Below are 18,850 nucleotides of genomic sequence, written 5' to 3' on the forward strand. Positions count from 1 at the left end.
AGCAAGTTGTTATTTTTTTGACTTGTTGGCTTGTGAAAAAAAAATACATTTAAAAGGAGCTTAAAGACTATAGAGAAATATCATTTATTGAATATTTTATTTCTCATTTGTTAATGCTTCTTCTGGAGTTTAACCAAAACTATAATTAAATATTTATTTTAATAAGAAAAAGTTTAACATTACATATGTTGAAAGAAGAGAAAACATGCAGATGTTGAAAATTTTTAGTTTGGCCCACGACTTAGTCCAAGTTTTTAATTTTGGCCCTCTGTGAATTGGAGTTTGACACCCCTGATCTAGAGCATAGGGAGTACTATGTGAGTGGAAAGAACCCCTGCTCCAGCAGAATGCACAGACTTACAAATCTTAGCACAATCGGAATGCTTTTTTCGCAAACATTTTACACTTTTTTTTCCCCCCAAACATTCGTTAAAAATCTGCAAAGGTTTCTTAATCTTAAACTTTTTGGTGGTGATTGCCTTTTAAAAAATGATCCAATGGCACTTTAAATAACAATTCACGCCGCTTCTCCCGGGTGATCGTTGTCCCGGGCAGGACAGTGGTGCGAGGCGCGGGCGCCCTCACCAATCCGGACGGCGCACTCCCGGTGGTACGATGCCTTCCTCGCTCCCTATTGGAGAAGCGGCGAGGAAGGTGCGATTTGACATCCGAGGGAGCCAATGGGAGCCCGGGATGAGCAGGCTTGCGCGGAATCACCAGCGAACGAAGGCGGGTGGTGTTCGGCCGGGGCGGGGAGGCTGGCCCAGGGTCAAAGGGCAACGTCCGAGTGGTCCATTGCGGTGATTCTGGCGTCAGTCAGTGAGTGAGTGAGTGGCCATCCGTAGATTTGGGTCGGCATGGACCCGGTGATTTACCTGGCCGTGTTGACGGCCCTGCTGCTGTTCTGGGTCCGGAGGAAAGGCATGGAGTATGTCATTATCCACCACCGCTGGATCTTCGTCTGCCTCTTCTTGCTGCCCCTCTCCGTGGTTTTCGACGTCTATTATTCCCTCCGGGCTTGGTTGGTCTTCAAGATGTGCAGCGCGCCCAAGCAGCATGACCTGCGGGTCAGGGACATCCAGAGACAGGTGAGCCTCCGGGTTCCCGGCTCGCGGACATGCAGGCAGCGAATGCATTCTCCAAAAGATGGAGCAGAGGGGGAGAATGGATGGGTGTCAACGCTCGTCCACCCACAGGGCATGGCATAACTGGGAAAACAAAAACATCTAGATATTGACAATGCCCCCCCCACCTTAAATATTTCTTACTGACTTTAATAAGCATCGAGTGAAAGCACACCACATATCTCAAGACATCTCTTTCTTTCTTTGGCTTGGCTTCGCGGACGAAGATTTATGGAGGGGGTAAAAAGTCCACGTCAGCTGCAGGCTCGTTTGTGGCTGACCAGTCCGATGCGGGACAGGCAGACACGATTGCAGCGGTTGCAAGGGAAAATTGGTGGGTTGGGGTTGGGTGTTGGGTTTTTCCTCCTTTGCCTTTTGTCAGTGAGGTGGGCTCTGCGGTCTTCTTCAAAGGAGGCTGCTGCCCGCCAAACTGTGAGGCGCCAAGATGCACGGAGCCCACTGGCGGTGGTCAATGTGGCAGGCACCAAGAGATTTCTTTAGGCAGTCCTTGTACCTTTTCTTTGGTGCACCTCTGTCACGGTGGCCAGTGGAGAGCTCGCCATATAATACGATTTTGGGAAGGCGATGGTCCTCCATTCTGGAGACGTGACCCATCCAGCGCAGCTGGATCTTCAGCAGCGTGGACTCGATGCTGTCGACCTCTGCCATCTCGAGTACCTCGACGTTAGGGGTGTGAGCGCTCCAATGGATGTTGAGGATGGAGCGGAGACAACGCTGGTGGAAGCGTTCTAGGAGCCGTAGGTGGTGCCGGTAGAGGACCCATGATTCGGAGCCGAACAGGAGTGTGGGTATGACAACGGCTCTGTATACGCTTATCTTTGTGAGGTTTTTCAGTTGGTTGTTTTTCCAGACTCTTTTGTGTAGTCTTCCAAAGGCGCTATTTGCCTTGGCGAGTCTGTTGTCTATCTCATGTCGATCCTTGCATCTGATGAAATGGTGCAGCCGAGATAGGTAAACTGGTTGACCGTTTTGAGTTTTGTGTGCCCGATGGAGATGTGGGGGGGCTGGTAGTCATGGTGGGGAGCTGGCTGATGGAGGACCTCAGTTTTCTTCAGGCTGACTTCCAGGCCAAACATTTTGGCAGTTTCCGCAAAGCAGGACGTCAAGCGCTGAAGAGCTGGCTCTGAATGGGCAACTAAAGCGGCATCATCTGCAAAGAGTAGTTCACGGACAAGTTTCTCTTGTGTCTTGGTGTGAGCTTGCAGGCGCCTCAGATTGAAGAGACTGCCATCCGTGCGGTACCGGATGTAAACAGCGTCTTCATTGTTGGGGTCTTTCATGGCTTGGTTCAGCATCATGCTGAAGAAGATTGAAAAGAGGGTTGGTGCGACATCTAATTCTATATTAATTAGCATAATGTGTCTAATACTGAATAAAAATTAAATAGAACAAAATTGAAAACCCCTTCATATAGATAAATAAAATAACTTCATCTTATTTGTTCTGATCACCACACACAAACCTGTATTTATTCGACTTAAAAAGAAATAATCTCATTCCCCCCTCCCCCCCCACCTGCCCCTCCCCCCCACCTGCCCCCTCCCCCCACCTGCCCCTCCCCCCCACCTGCCCCTCCCCCCACCTGCCCCTCCCCCCACCTGCCCCCTCCCCCCACCTGCCCCTCCCCCCACCTGCCCCTCCCCCCCACCTGCCCCTCCCCCCACCTGCCCCTCCCCCCACCTGCCCCTCCCCCCACCTGCCCCTCCCCCCACCTGCCCCTCCCCCCACCTGCCCCTCCCCCCACCTGCCCCTCCCCCCACCTGCCCCTCCCCCCACCTGCCCCTCCCCCCACCTGCCCCTCCCCCCACCTGCCCCTCCCCCCACCTGCCCCTCCCCCCACCTGCCCCTCCCCCCACCTGCCCCTCCCCCCCACCTGCCCCTCCCCCCCACCTGCCCCTCCCCCCACCTGCCCCTCCCCCCACCTGCCCCTCCCCCCACCTGCCCCTCCCCCCACCTGCCCTCCCCCCCACCTGCCCCTCCCCCCACCTGCCCCTCCCCCCACCTGCCCCCTCCCCCCACCTGCCCCTCCCCCCCACCTGCCCCTCCCCCCACCTGCCCCTCCCCCCTGAATCTCTCAGAAACAAAGGAGATGTGTAAGAAACGGTCCCATTCCGTGTTTCATATCTTAACAATAAGGTTCCTGTCCCCAACACGAGCTCTCTGCCATCTGCGTGTCAAAGTGGGCAATGCTAGATTTTGAGATTTATTGACCCTGAGAGTTGAGGCAGAGTCGCCCCTTACTGGCACTCATTGACTCAACGTCTACATATAATTAAATAAGGACAGGTAAACCAACTGCAATACACGGAGAGAAAGGGGGGGGGGGAATCAATAAAGTGCAAAAATAAGAGACCTTCAATCAGTCCCTGATTGAGTTTGTTGTCATGGGGTCTTAATGATGGAAGGAGAGCACTTGTTCTTGAGTCTTGTGGCTTGGGTGGTGCAGGCATATGAATTTTCCACCTTTCCGCAGATATCCACGTTTTTAAAAATTGATTTTTTTTCGCATTTTGAAAACTATTTCAGCGCTTTCTTTCTCCTTTGGCTCGTCAGTCCTGTGGCCTCTTGAGTCCACCTGTACGCTCGCTGCTCCCTTCCTCGTCCTGACTTGGATTGATGACGTCATGGATGGTGCGCCGTGAGAGAGGTGGGCTGCGCATGTGCAGGCGCGGCTGCGCGTGCCCGGCCCACGGCGCTGGGGCAAGCGCGCGCGGTGAGTCGACGCCCGGCGGCCGTCCGATATCCGCCTCTGAGGTGGCAGGCGTAACAGCTCCATTCAGGTAACGACAGCGTTTCAAGGCTGCCTTCACTGAAATTCAAGCTGCAATGGTGTGTGTGCAGGAAATCCTGAGCCCACTGTATGGTGCTGTGGAGCTGGCCTTTGAATGCATGGGGCAGTGAGGACCCGTGGGCATGGGAGGTGATGGCTATCCTGTGGAAGGAGCCCCTTGCCTTCCAGAGGGTTGGGGAGGGAAGACGAGGGTTGCCGCTGGGTGCAGGCCTGGATGGCACTATTTAGAGATCTGATGCAGGAGAGGTAGTTACTACCTGGGGATTGGGAGCGGGCTGGGCAGGGGCTCCGCCCGGGGATTGGGAGCGGGCTGGGCAGGGGCTCCGCCCGGGGATTGGGAGCGGGCTGGGCAGGGGCTCCGCCCGGGGATTGGGAGTGGGCTGGGCAGGGGCTCCGCCCGGGGATTGGGAGCGGGCTGGGCAGGGGCTCCGCCCGGGGATTTGGAGCGGGCTGGGCAGGGGGCTCCGCCCGGGGATTGGGAGCGGGCTGGGCAGGGGCTCCGCCCGGGGATTGGGAGCGGGCTGGGCAGGGGCTCCGCCCGGGGATTGGGAGCGGGCTGGGCAGGGCTCCGCCCGGGGATTGGGAGCGGGCTGGGCAGGGGCTCCGCCCGGGGATTGGGAGCGGGCTGGGCAGGGGCTCTGCTCGGGGATTGGGAGCGGGCTGGGCAGGGGCTCCGCCCGGGGATTGGGAGCGGGGTTTGGGAGCGGGCTGGGCAGCAGTTACTACTTGGGGATTGGATGAAAGTTGGGCAAGGGCACTGTTTGGCGTGCTGGTTGTGGGCAAGTATTGCTTGGGGTCAAGCGAACCAGACACTCTGGTTTGAGCATGAGTCAAGCAGGTACTGCCTGATGATCTAGAAGGGGTTTGGAATCTGGGTACAGATGGTAGTGTCTGATATATTGTGCTCACTGAGGGTGGGGTGGGGGGGAGAGATACAATTGATTTTTGATTTAAAATGACTAGTTTTTTTTTAAATGGCTTGAAACTGGTAATTTTGTGTACATTTTCAAAAATTTTCCGTTGGGCTGCTGCCCACCTAAACATCCTGCAAGGGGGGCTGCACCCCCTTGACCCCCCCCACCCCCACTATATGCCTTGTACGAACGAGCACAGTACTTTTGCTTTTTTTTTTACCTCACTCACGTGCCTAGTGGTGTAGATCCTCCTGATCTCCGACGGCAGCGTTCCCTGTAGATACACATATTAGTGGGGAGGGTTTTGCCTATGATGTCCTGGGCTGTGTCCATTACCTTTTGCAGGGCTTTATGCTTGGGGGTATTGGTGTTTCCATACCAGACCATGATATAGCCGGTCAGCACACCTTCCATCACACCTCTGTAGAAATTTGCCAGGGTTTCTGATGTCATTACCAAACCTCCGCAAGCTCCTGAGGAAGTAGAGGTGCTGACGTGGTTTCTTAATGATGTCATGGTGTGTTGGGTCCAGGAAAGATCCAAGAACTTAAATTTTCTTACTCTCTCCACCTCTGAATCACTGGATTGTACACCTCTGGTTTTCCCTTCCTGAAGTCAACAATCAGCTGCTTTTTTTGGTGACATTGAGTGCAAGGTTGTAGGTGCATTATTCAGTCAAGTTTTAAATCTCCCTCATCTGCCCTTTATACAACCCACTACTGTCGTCATCATATTTGTAGATGGTGTTGTTGTCTTAGCTATTAACATTGAACATCAAATTGCTTTCTCTTGTGTTTTGAAGCAGAATATTGTTTAGCTGCATCAAAGTTTGGTCTGAAAACATTAATTCCCCCGAGCATAAAGTCCTCCAAAAGGTAGTGGTCACAGCCAAGGACATCACAGGCAAAACCCTCCCCACTATTGAGTACACCTACAGGGAATCCTGCCATTGGAAGGCAGCCATCAGGAAAGAGGTGTAGATGCTACAAGACTCTGATCACCAGATTCAAGAACAGCTGCTACCCCTCCACCATCAGACTCCTCAATGACAAACTCAATCAGAGACTCATTTAAGGACTCTTCTGCACTTTATTGATTTTCTTTCGGTATTGCAGTCACTTTGTTTACATTTGTTATATTTGCAGTGCTTTTAATTGTTTACATGTTTATGATGTGTACAGTTTATTTTTTGCACTTAATGGTAATTCTGCTGAGCCTGCAGGAAAAAGGAATCTCGGGGTTGCATGTGATGTCCTATATGCACTCTGTCAATAAATCTGAAACAGAAGGTTGTGATAGAAGGAGATTTTAACTTTTCACATATTGACTAGGACTCCCAAATGGTAAAAAGGCTAAATGGCTTGGAGTTTGTCAAATGTGTTCAGGAAAGTGTTCTAATTCAATATATAGAGGTACAAGCTAGAGAGAGTGCAATACTGGATCTCCTAATAAGGAACGAGTCAGGACTGGAGAAGTTTTTTTTGCATGTTCATTGTGTTGTTTTTCAGCATGTTTAGGGCAATTTTTTTGTTTTGTGAGGACAATTATCACTATTGAGAAAACGCCAATCCTACATTTTGATGGTTTCCTGATCTTGATGTTGGTGATCATGCATTTCTTTAGTCAAGGAGGATTGTGAACAGATTTGGCAATGTTGAGTTGCCTGTGAAATGTTCCATTCGTGATCTTCAGCAACTGAAGCTGGTGGGGATTATAATTCTACAAGGAACGTTTATCATGATTTTATGGGCTATGGCTATTAAATGCTAATTTCTAAATATTGTTTTCCTTGAAATTAGCTTTGCCAGAAGAACTTTCTGTCCATTTGTATTTTTCCCCTTCTGTATAGTAACCTGCTTTACAGCAGGTAATTTATTAAAGTTATCTTTTTACAAGTTATTTCTTTATTCAACAGATGTTCAGTATCAGCATGAACTTTGTAACAAAAATGCTATTGTTTACTTTGTGCTCTGGGGGTTTAAAATAATCAAAATTGTTTCAGAATTACTGTCTTCTGACTCTTGCCCTTGCTATTTATCACCAATTGAGGTGTTACAATTGTTTTAGTAATTTTGATCTTGGCTCCTGTTGGAGTTATTGAAAGTACTGCAGTTAAGCATGAAATTTGGGATAATTAAATTACCTTTAAAAAAAAATTGGTTAATGAATACAGTTTTTTTTGGGGTAAAGATTATTGAACTTGTGCTGAGCAGCAAATATTTCCTGCTCAATTATTCAAATTGGTCACTATGATCAATGCAAATTTAGGCCTGATTCAAGTTTAAAGTAAAAGCTTGCATTTTGCTCAAATGTTAACTATGCATTCAGCTAATCCTTTGTTTTGAAAGGTGCGAGAATGGAAGAATCAAGGAAGTAAAACCTACATGTGCACTGGCCGACCAGGGTGGCTGACTGTATCTCTTCGGGTTGGCAAATATAAGAAGACGCATAAAAATATCATGATCAATTTAATGGATATTTTGGAGGTGGACACCAAAAAGCAGGTGACTAATCTCTAATAATTAAATAGCCACACTTTTTATATTGTCTTTCTGATTTTAAGTATATTTTATGAATTTGTTTTTGTAGTATGATCATACCAAGTATGTGATCATACTTGGTCAATAACTAATCTCTTCTTGCTTGTTTTTTTTTTATCTTCATATAATTTGAATGCTCTATAATTGAGAAGCTTAGCTTTTTATTTGGTAAATTTTCCTGAAGTATCCCTGTCAGTAATGTATGAACAGGCAGTTCCCGGCTTGAGGACAACAGATTTATGAACAACCTGTAGTTACGAACAAGCAAGCCAACTGAAGTAGAATGGTGTCAACTTCTGGTTCGCGTGTGGTTGAGTATAACATAAAATATTATGGTCAGGAGCGGCCACCCCCACCTCGTGCGGACCCCCCTCCCCCTCCGCTCGCTGCGCCCCGGGCGGCCCCCCTCCGCTCGCTGCGCCCCGGGCGGCCCCCCCTCCGCTCGCTGCGCCCCGGGCGGCCCCCCTCCGCTCGCTGCGCCCCGGGCGGCCCCCCTCCGCTCGCTGCGCCCCGGGCGGCCCCCCCTCCGCTCGCTGCGCCCCGGGCGGCCCCCCTCCGCTCGCTGCGCCCCGGGCGGCCCCCCTCCGCTCGCTGCGCCCCGGGCGGCCCCCCTCCGCTCGCTGCGCCCCGGGCGGCCCCCCTCCGCTCGCTGCGCCCCGGGCGGCCCCCCTCCGCTCGCTGCGCCCCGGGCGGCCCCCCTCCGCTCGCTGCGCCCCGGGCGGCCCCCCTCCGCTCGCTGCGCCCCGGGCGGCCCCCCTCCGCTCGCTGCGCCCCGGGCGGCCCCCCTCCGCTCGCTGCGCCCCGGGCGGCCCCCCTCCGCTCGCTGCGCCCCGGGCGGCCCCCCTCCGCTCGCTGCGCCCCCCCTCCGCTCGCTGCGCCCCCCCCTCCGCTCGCTGCGCCCCCCCCTCCGCTCGCTGCGCCCCCCCTCCGCTCGCTGCGCCCCCCCTCCGCTCGCTGCGCCCCCCCCTCCGCTCGCTGCGCCCCCCCTCCGCTCGCTGCGCCCCCCCCTCCGCTCGCTGCGCCCCCCCTCCGCTCGCTGCGCCCCCCCTCCGCTCGCTGCGCCCCCCCCTCCGCTCGCTGCGCCCCCCCTCCGCTCGCTGCGCCCCCCCTCCGCTCGCTGCGCCCCCCCTCCGCTCGCTGCGCCCCCCCTCCGCTCGCTGCGCCCCCCCCTCCGCTCGCTGCGCCCCCCCTCCGCTCGCTGCGCCCCCCCTCCGCTCGCTGCGCCCCCCCTCCGCTCGCTGCGCCCCCCCTCCGCTCGCTGCGCCCCCCCTCCGCTCGCTGCGCCCCCCCTCCGCTCGCTGCGCCCCCCCCTCCGCTCGCTGCGCCCCCCCTCCGCTCGCTGCGCCCCCCCTCCGCTCGCTGCGCCCCCCCCTCCGCTCGCTGCGCCCCCCCTCCGCTCGCTGCGCCCCCCCTCCGCTCGCTGCGCCCCCCCTCCGCTCGCTGCGCCCCCCCCTCCGCTCGCTGCGCCCCCCCTCCGCTCGCTGCGCCCCCCCTCCGCTCGCTGCGCCCCCCCTCCGCTCGCTGCGCCCCCCCTCCGCTCGCTGCGCCCCCCCTCCGCTCGCTGCGCCCCCCCCTCCGCTCGCTGCGCCCCCCCTCCGCTCGCTGCGCCCCCCCTCCGCTCGCTGCCCCCCCCCTCCGCTCGCTGCGCCCCCCCCTCCGCTCGCTGCGCCCCCCCCTCCGCTCGCTGCGCCCCCCCTCCGCTCGCTGCGCCCCCCCCTCCGCTCGCTGCGCCCCCCCTCCGCTCGCTGCGCCCCCCCCTCCGCTCGCTGCGCCCCCCCCTCCGCTCGCTGCGCCCCCCCTCCGCTCGCTGCGCCCCCCCTCCGCTCGCTGCGCCCCCCCTCCGCTCGCTGCGCCCCCCCTCCGCTCGCTGCGCCCCCCCTCCGCTCGCTGCGCCCCCCCCTCTCCGCTCGCTGCGCCCCCCCCCTTCCGCTCGCTGCGCCCCCCCCCCTCCGCTATGATCCCCGTGGATTTTCCTAGGCTGGTGGAACACTCGCTGGTGAGTTGGAGGGCTCTTGCCTCCCCAGTCACTAGAGCTCCTCAATCCCGAGTCCCAACTTCGAATCTTCCCATAAGCCTACCACATGCGCACAGCAAGGAATCCAGTGTTCAGTAGTAGGCTGAGTGGGGGGTTCGGCGTTGTGAGCTCCGTTGTGCCGAGGAGAGGGGGAAGGAAGGGAAGGAACGCCACTGAGCCCAATGTCCCTCTCCTGCCTGTGAGCCCACTCTCCTTGATGATGCCGGGACAAGGGATTCTTCCAATTGCTTGTGGCTGGGAGACAGTAGCACTCAGTTTGAGAGGGAGAGTTGGAGAGAAGTCAATGGGGGAAGGTAAAGAAGAAATGGAAAGAGAGAGGGGAGGGAGTTACCAAAAACTAAGTTAATCTTCTAATTTCCTGTCGAGTTAATTTTTTTTCAACCTGTGAGGTCAGTTGGGCTCTTGACAAAAAACATTTGGATAAATGAGGATTTCTGATTTATTGAAATTTAAAAAAAAATTTTTTGGATAAATGAGGATTTCGGAGAATCTGAGTAGTTCTGTAATTTTGAGATGTTTTAGTGATGGGAAGCGTTTTATATGCATTGAAAGGTAAAATATATACGAAATATGCTATATATTAAGATAAACATTTGTCGAACTGATCCTTTTTAAAAAAACTACTCATTCTGACTTAAATACAAATTAGAGTTAAGGACAGTCCTTGGTAACGGAACAGGGACTGCCTGTATAGGATGCCATTGTTACTGGAAAAAAAAGTGGATAATTATTAGGTATGAAAGTTTGTGCTATGCTGAGGATTATTCGCAAATTTTCACCTTCCCCCTAGTCTCCTCCCATGCAAGGTTTACTGATCTGAGCTTAGTTGATGCAGGAAAGTGTGGGGTACAAGCCAAGTATTTCCAGAAGGGCAAATGGAGAAAAGGGCACTAATTTAGAGGGCCTGCACTTGGTCAACCATATCCACCCTGAGCTTCTGGTTACATGCCATTTAAACTCCTTCCCAATCCCATACCAACCTTTGTGTCCTTGGCCTTCATACCAGGATGGGGACCAATGCAAGCTCGAGGAACAAGATCTCGTGCCTGAATTTTATAGCCCAGTAAAATGAACGTTGATTCAGGTAACCTTTGCCTCATGTTTATTCCCCTCTTTCCTGTCTACATGCCTACCAGCCAGGTATTTCATAAGACTGGAACTGTTTCCTTTCGGCGCTTCACCTCTATCCTTATAATTCCCATCATCACCTTCCTTTTCAGATACCAGCATTTTTCCACTTATCACTCCAGTGGCTGTTTTTACCCTGCACTTGTCTCCACATATAATTATTGTTCCTTTGTCTGCTTCCAACCTATCACTCGCATGCCTCTGTTGTCCAGCTCCGCCACCCCGCTCCCACTTGACTCAATTTACCTATCATCCTTTTCCTCTTACTGACCCCTGTTTCAATCCTTCACCTTTTTTTGTTTTACTGGCTAAATTCCCTCTTCACTCTCAGTCCTGATGGCAAGGTCTCAACCGAAACCACAGCAATTTCTTCTTTTCCCATCACCCACCACCACCCCCCCCCCCCCACCCCCCCAACTTCCCAGCCCACAGAAGCTACTTAATGTGTTGAGTTCCTCCAGCAGTGTATAGTTTGCACTAGCTTTAAACCCGCTCTCTTCATTGCAACATCATTCATTTAAAGAGCAACAATCCTCTGAATTTGAACTGTGCTTGTCTGGTGGTATGAACTGGAAATTTTAAAAAAATCTGCAGATGATGGAAATCTGAAACAAAACTTGCGGAAAACACTGAGCAATTCTGATAGCATCTATGGAAGTAGAAACAGTAAATGTTTCAAGTCAAAGATCCTTTGTCAGAACAAGGGAAGAAAATGTTAGAGGGGAGGAAGAGCAGGAAAATAACTTGTTTTTATTTCTCTTGCCTGGTTCTGAGTCTTTGAACTAAAATGCAGTCTTCATCTTAGATGATGACTGTCCTATTGAAAGTTTCCTGAATATTCTGTTTCCTGGGTTTTTTTTTTAAAGAATTGTCCATAAAGCTGCTACTACTGGAAATGATTTGAATGTAGACGTGCAGCACGGTAACAGGCTCTTTCGCCCCCACAAGCCTGTACTACCCAATTAAACCCAATTAACCACTAGCCCAGTACCTTTTGAACAATGGGAGGAAACTGTAGTACCCAGAGGAAACCTACGCAGACACGGGGAGAACGTACAGTCAGTGCCGGATTTGAACCCTGGTTGCTGGCGCTGTAACAGCATTATGCTAACCAAGCTGCTCTATGAGAACTTGCAGAGTACTTGAGCTCTGGTAAGTTCAGCATTGCATTTCACAGAAGGCTCTTTCAGGTGACTAGAATACCCCGAAGTAAAGCCGCAAATTCAACCCCTATGCGGCTGTCGGGTACCCACCTAAAAGAGCCTGATGCACCTCTGAGGCGCACTCACCAACCCTCCTCCGGGAGGGATAATCTGTGGATCAGGATGCACCTGAATGCAGCCGCCTGAAAGTGGCTGCTAAAGGGCGGGCTGATGACACTATCAGCCGGCGACCTAACTCCCCACTGCCCAACAGCCTCCCTCCCTGCTGCCCCTGCCCCGACGTACCACCGACTTCCCCTCCCTAGCAGAGAAGGGGTCTGTCGGGCAGCGGGGAAGGGGTCTGTCGGGCAGCGGGGAAGGGGTCTGTCGGGCAGCGGGGAAGGGGTCTGTCGGGCAGCGGGGAAGGGGTCTGTCGGGCAGCGGGGAAGGGGTCTGTCGGGCAGCGGGGAAGGGGTCTGTCGGGCAGCGGGGAAGGGGTCTGTCGGGCAGCGGGGAAGGGGTCTGTCGGGCAGCGGGGAAGGGGTCTGTCGGGCAGCGGGGAAGGGGTCTGTCGGGCAGCGGGGAAGGGGTCTGTCGGGCAGCGGGGAAGGGGTCTGTCGGGCAGCGGGGAAGGGGTCTGTCGGGCAGCGGGGAAGGGGTCTGTCGGGCAGCGGGGAAGGGGTCTGTCGGGCAGCGGGGAAGGGGTCTGTCGGGCAGCGGGGAAGGGGTCTGTCGGGCAGCGGGGAAGGGGTCTGTCGGGCAGCGGGGAAGGGGTCTGTCGGGCAGCGGGGAAGGGGTCTGTCGGGCAGCGGGGAAGGGGTCTGTCGGGCAGCGGGGAAGGGGTCTGTCGGGCAGCGGGGAAGGGGTCTGTCGGGCAGCGGGGAAGGGGTCTGTCGGGCAGCGGGGAAGGGGTCTGTCGGGCAGCGGGGAAGGGGTCTGTCGGGCAGCGGGGAAGGGGTCTGTCGGGCAGCGGGGAAGGGGTCTGTCGGGCAGCGGGGAAGGGGTCTGTCGGGCAGCGGGGAAGGGGTCTGTCGGGCAGCGGGGAAGGGGTCTGTCGGGCAGCGGGGAAGGGGTCTGTCGGGCAGCGGGGAAGGGGTCTGTCGGGCAGCGGGGAAGGGGTCTGTCGGGCAGCGGGGAAGGGGTCTGTCGGGCAGCGGGGAAGGGGTCTGTCGGGCAGCGGGGAAGGGGTCTGTCGGGCAGCGGGGAAGGGGTCTGTCGGGCAGCGGGGAAGGGGTCTGTCGGGCAGCGGGGAAGGGGTCTGTCGGGCAGCGGGGAAGGGGTCTGTCGGGCAGCGGGGAAGGGGTCTGTCGGGCAGCGGGGAAGGGGTCTGTCGGGCAGCGGGGAAGGGGTCTGTCGGGCAGCGGGGAAGGGGTCTGTCGGGCAGCGGGGAAGGGGTCTGTCGGGCAGCGGGGAAGGGGTCTGTCGGGCAGCGGGGAAGGGGTCTGTCGGGCAGCGGGGAAGGGGTCTGTCGGGCAGCGGGGAAGGGGTCTGTCGGGCAGCGGGGAAGGGGTCTGTCGGGCAGCGGGGAAGGGGTCTGTCGGGCAGCGGGGAAGGGGTCTGTCGGGCAGCGGGGAAGGGGTCTGTCGGGCAGCGGGGAAGGGGTCTGTCGGGCAGCGGGGAAGGGGTCTGTCGGGCAGCGGGGAAGGGGTCTGTCGGGCAGCGGGGAAGGGGTCTGTCGGGCAGCGGGGAAGGGGTCTGTCGGGCAGCGGGGACGTCAGAGCAGGTGCGACTGGCGGGGGCTCTCACAGCCCGGCTGGCCGCTCCTGCACCAGGTCCGCTCTCTGCTGCTCAAAATGCGGCATAGTAATAAATGGCGGTCTTATCTACCCATAAACCCCGACGCAGCTGGAACTGTATGGGGAAACAAAGAGCGTTCCAGCTGCGAGGGGGATTATGGGTAGGGAACATGGCCATTGCTATGCCGCATATTTATGACAGGTGGTGCTGCGGCATCAATCACCCCACTTCCATTAGATATGGAGGCGCTATGAGGTGCCTCTGCTTATCAATCCCCCTTTCAGGTGGGATGTAGCAGCCTTTTAGGGCTACCACCTGAAAGGTGAATCTTCAGGCTGGGATCAGCTCCTGCAGCTGACCTCAAGATGCAGAACACACCTGAAAGCGGCTAAAGAAAGCCAACAATGCTATTCTGTGAACTTTGCTATTGAATATTCAACATTCAGGATGTTGTTCTTTGTGACTTCTTCAAGCTGGAGTGTCCGTCCATGTATTTTTAATGGCAAAAAATATACTGTGGATTAATTTCTGGGTCCCCAGAATCTGAATTGACACAGTAAATTATTTGTGAAACTGAATTATGGTTGTAAATTAAGATATCTCTCTGTGTAAAGAACATGTGTGATAGCTAGAGATGGGTAAAATAGGCTTTTCTTAGATTGGATGCAAAATCAGTTGGAGTGTTTCATTTGCCTAAGTTTGCAAAGAATGGAAGACTATAATTGAAAAAACTTAGCGTAATTGGCATTACTTGAAAGTTGGGTAGCTTGGGAAATGAAGAGAATTCACTTCATGCTAATCCTAATTTTGGATCCTAAAGATTGTTATGATTTATTTAAATTTTGTCTTGATGAGGCTAGTTGAATTCTTTTAAGACTGAATTGCTGACAACTAAATTTCTCCTACAAATTGTCAATACAAACAAGCAATGTTAGATGGCACCAGGAGATACTACTTCTAGGTTTGATATTGCACTGCCCTTTGGAGAAGGGATAAAGTGTTAGACCAGATATGCCAATCAACACTAAGGAGAGAAAAATGGCAAGATATTGGCATCAACTGTGCAAGTACCAGTATGTGATTGAATTTTTCATTTTCCTCCATCACATCAATTTGTTTTTAATGAAATTTAGACTGTTGTTTCAGCTCTGTTACTGTTACAGGTTGTCCGTGTAGAACCATTGGTAAACATGGGTCAGGTGACTGCACTTTTGAATTCAATTGGGTGGACTCTTCCAGTGGTACCAGAGTTGGATGATCTCACTGTGGGTGAGTAGTTCATATGGAAGGCTATCTTCTGATTGGTGATAAATGCAGTTGCTAAAAGTGGGAGCAAAACATGGTTCTGGCAGAACTTGTCAGAGCTTTTTTGCCTTCGTTGCATTTTCATTATAAATTCTTCACTTTGTATGGAATGCTCTTGAAGGTAACATTTCAGTTATCACTAAATATTCAGTGCACATCACAGATGTACACTGGAGTAAAACATGAAAGTCTGCAGACACCCTGGTTAAAGTAAGAACACAATGGAAAGATTCAGCAGGTAAAACGGTGTACTTTATATAGCAAAGATACATAATCAACATTTTGGGCTTGATTTACCACAGCTTACAAACAAATAAAGAATATGCTCACTTGTTTCTTTCCACATACCATGAAGTCAACTTTCTTTTATTTTAGTGCCTAGACACAACGTTGCATTCTTCAACTTCCCAAACAACACCCAGCTAAACTACTCTGACCTTTTCAATTGATCACTGCCACATGGGTAATCCTGACAATCTTACTCTCCTCTTCCACATCCGAGATTCATCACCCATAATCTGATGCGACTATGACTGCCTGCCCCCCCCGCCCCCCCCAGCCCCCACCACTCAGAGCCTCCAAGCCATGCAAGGAGGTGACTGATTGGAACTGTCCTGCTACAGGGGGCTGACAATTTGGCCTGACCTTGTATGATAGTGCAAGACAGGCGATTCATGGTCTGAATGGCAAGCATGCAACTGGTCCTCTGGTTCTGACGCAGAATGTGAATCGTCGGTATATGCTGACCTACACCTGTTGATGGAAACCGTATCATCAGTTGATTTCAGTAGTCTTTGGTTGACGTTTTAAGACCAGAAAAGGACCATCGTAAACAGGCTGAAGTGGTTTGCAAATAGGATCATGCCAGAGGAACATGAGTACAGTGTTGTAAATCATTCAGCACACACTGCAGGTGAAGTCTGCCACAGAGGAGTATGGGTAGGTTGGAGTAATCTTGTGCTTTTCCGAAGATGATCAACATAACTAGCCAGATCATAGAGCGTTGTGCTTGGACTCCGATTCACATACTCGCCTGGCAAGTTAAACATAGCGCTGTATACTAGTTCCAAGGTCTGCCTTAACAGCAGTGCACACTCCAAGGAGAACCATCGGCAAACGCTCACTCCACATAGATGCATCGCCACGTGCTGTTAATGCTGCCTGCAATTGTCGATGGAAACGTTCAATGAGGCTGTTGGCCTGTGGAGGGTAAACCATAGTACAAATACAGGTAATGCCCAAAAGATCAGTGAGACCTCAGAACAACGGTGACTCAAACTGAGACCCTCAATCCCATGTAATAATGACCAGAACATTAAAAGGTGGAATCCAGCGATCTATCTCCTTAGAGATGTCAGTGATAGGAATGGCCTCCTGCTGCCTGGTAGTCTGGTCTTTAGTGAGCAGATAGGTATATCCACGAGATGGCTGAAGTGAGCCTACCAAGTCTATATGTGCGTGCTGGAAATGGGAATCCTGAACAACAAAATCCCCCAGTTTGGATTTTGTGTGTCTAGAGTGTTGACACAGCAAGCAGGTCCTTGCTCATCATCCAACATCCCATTTAACATGAGGCCAAGTAAAATGTTTTGTAATTAGTTTGATTGATGCTCTTTATCGATGCAGTAGATTGTGATGAGACTCAAAAATCTCCTGCTTCATAGCCACCAGCACGAAAGGCCTAGGCCTTCCTGTGGAAGAATTGCAGACTAACCTTTCACCTGATTTATCCAGGGTCACACCTTGAAGGTGGAGACCAGAGTTGATCCGGTGATGCCGGATAAAATCAGGATGGGTGTGCTGTGTCATGTCGGTGAAATTGATGGCAGTGGTTTTATGTAAGGCATCAATGTTGCACCTGAACAGGGCATCGGACACAGAGGTGCTGTGTGTCCGATGAAAATTATAGGATGAAGTCCCAGTGCTGAATCTCTCTGGGCAAGTAGAGATGTGTCTTGTACTCGCAGTATGCACAAGAGGCTGCTGGTCTGTATAAATGATGAAAGAACGACTTTCCAATAAAAAGCTGAAATGTTTCTCTGAGATAGATGGTCAAAAGTTTTTCACCAAATGTACTATACGTTGCCTGAGCTAGTGTCGGCTTGGCTGAAAAAAATGCCAGAGGTTCCAATTGCCCACAGAGTAGTTGTTCTAACATTGCTCCCACAGCACTGATAGATGCATCTATGGTAAGAGAGAGCAAGAGATTGGGTTTTTGATGTACAAGCATCGTGGCATTCGAAAGCACAGTCTTCAAGTCATTGAAAGCAGGTACAGAATAGTCTCCCAAAGTTAATGGTCTTTTGTACATTGACTTATTGGATCCTTTTAGTAGTTCAGTAAGGGGCATTTGCAAAGAATCATCGATTTAAAAATTAATCATGCTTCAAAAACATCGCAACTGGCCAAACCTAATGGGTGTAGGAAATTCTCAAATCTCTCACACTTTTGATTCATCAGGCCAAATAACTCTGTCCCAAAAATAAAAGATCAGCAGCGTCAAAAACACATTTACTGGGATTGATCACAATGCCAAACGCATCAAACCTCTGAAACAATGAGATAAGGTGGCATTTGTGCTCCTCTTCATCCACTTACAACCAGAATATTATTGACGTAAGCAAACACAAAATTGAGGCCGGCAAGTACGTGGTCGATAAACCACTGGAATCTCTGAGCTGCGTTCTGTAGACATGCCAAAAAGGGTAATTTTGCCATCTTCATGATATCAGAAGGCTTAACTGGAATCTGATAGTAAGCATGTACTAGATCTATTTTCACAAATACATGTTTGCCATGGAGGTTTCCTGGAAAGTCTTATAAATTGGTCAGGCATGATAATTAGCACAAGGCTGGCAATCCCCAGGAGATTTTTTTTTTAAACCATATACAATGGTGAAGCCTAGCAGCCGTCAGATCTGCAGACTATGCCCAATTCTTGCACGTAGTTGAATTCTGACTTCATGATTTTTAAGATGGTCCAGAGGTAATCTATGAGCCTGCGCTACCATCGGAGGACCCAAGTCTCTATTTGGTGGGTTACTGCATGTTTAAGATCTGTGACAATACGATGAAGTCACTCGGTGAGGAAAACACTTGAGCAAACCTCAGAAAGGCCAGGAGCCAGGTTGAAGGCTCCTCAGGCGGCTGACGACATTGGAGGGATGACAGATGCTGCTCACTTCCATACAAGAGCTGCAGTCCACGACACAGCAATTTTTCAAATCTGCCAACAAAGAAAAATGTGACAAGAAATTCACTCCCAAAATGGAATTTGCTATATTTGCAACTGTGAAAACCAACCAAAAGGTATCTTGAGACCTAGATCCAATGCGAGTGACCTCTGGCCATATGTTTGAATATGCAAATCATCTGCGGCTGAAAGAACACATGACATAGTGAGGTGTCTGCATTCCTCTGTGGTTGGAGGGACCACTGAAATCTCCACAGGTATTGACAAGAAATTGATCACCCAAGAGACTATCTTTGAGGAAATGACAGCGGCTGACATGCCCATGGGCAACAGTTGTCTCCACTGCTGAACCTAACCACTTCCTTGCTGCCATTTGTAGAAGTTGCATGATGGCTGATGGGACCAGGCAGCAGTACCAAACCTCTGATGCTTCCAACAAATATGCTGTCCATCGCCTCTACCACATCCTTGACCACCACAGATCCAACTAAGTCGACTGAAAGAATTCCATTGCATGCCTTAAGCCTGGATTTGTGTATTCAGTGCTACCATTTGCTGCTCCATCTGTTATCAATTGATATGGGGCTGGTACCACCTTCAATTGATCAGGTGCTGGCACTTCACAAGGTGCAGTAAGTAGCTGTTCCAGTTCCATTTGTTCCTGTTGTTACAAGCCCAGAGGACTCTAAAACCCAGCAGCAATAGAAATTCACTAAGATGATGGTTACTTAAATAAAAGTTGCTTTTAATTATCTTTAAACATTAAAACAGTATTAAAAATGTAACATTACTATTAACTTATACTTAACTCCTTTCTATTTCTAAGCATACGTGTAAGTAATGTGTATATATTCAGGAAAGTTCTTTGTTTCACAGTCAATCATTCATTTTTCACTCCACCAAGTTTACCAGTCTCAGGC

General features: G+C 51.8%; 1 protein-coding gene across 2 annotated transcripts in view; it reads left to right on the forward strand.

Annotated features, from left to right (window-relative positions):
• The first annotated feature begins 691 nt into the window (after positions 1–691).
• The window catches only part of dhcr24 (24-dehydrocholesterol reductase), a 41,515-nt gene continuing 23,356 nt past the window's right edge, over positions 692–18,850 (forward strand). The window contains exons 1-3 of one of the 2 annotated variants that reach the window (XM_069938917.1): positions 692–1,088; positions 7,199–7,354; positions 14,596–14,701. In XM_069938917.1, coding sequence (XP_069795018.1) covers positions 858–1,088; positions 7,199–7,354; positions 14,596–14,701 — 493 coding nt within the window. In that variant the 5' untranslated portion in view covers positions 692–857. The remainder of the gene's footprint in view (positions 1,089–7,198; positions 7,355–14,595; positions 14,702–18,850) is intronic. The other variant, XM_069938916.1, reaches the window with a different exon arrangement.

Source organism: Narcine bancroftii, chromosome 5 (genome assembly GCF_036971445.1).
Source record: "Narcine bancroftii isolate sNarBan1 chromosome 5, sNarBan1.hap1, whole genome shotgun sequence".
Lineage (NCBI taxonomy): Eukaryota > Metazoa > Chordata > Chondrichthyes > Torpediniformes > Narcinidae > Narcine > Narcine bancroftii.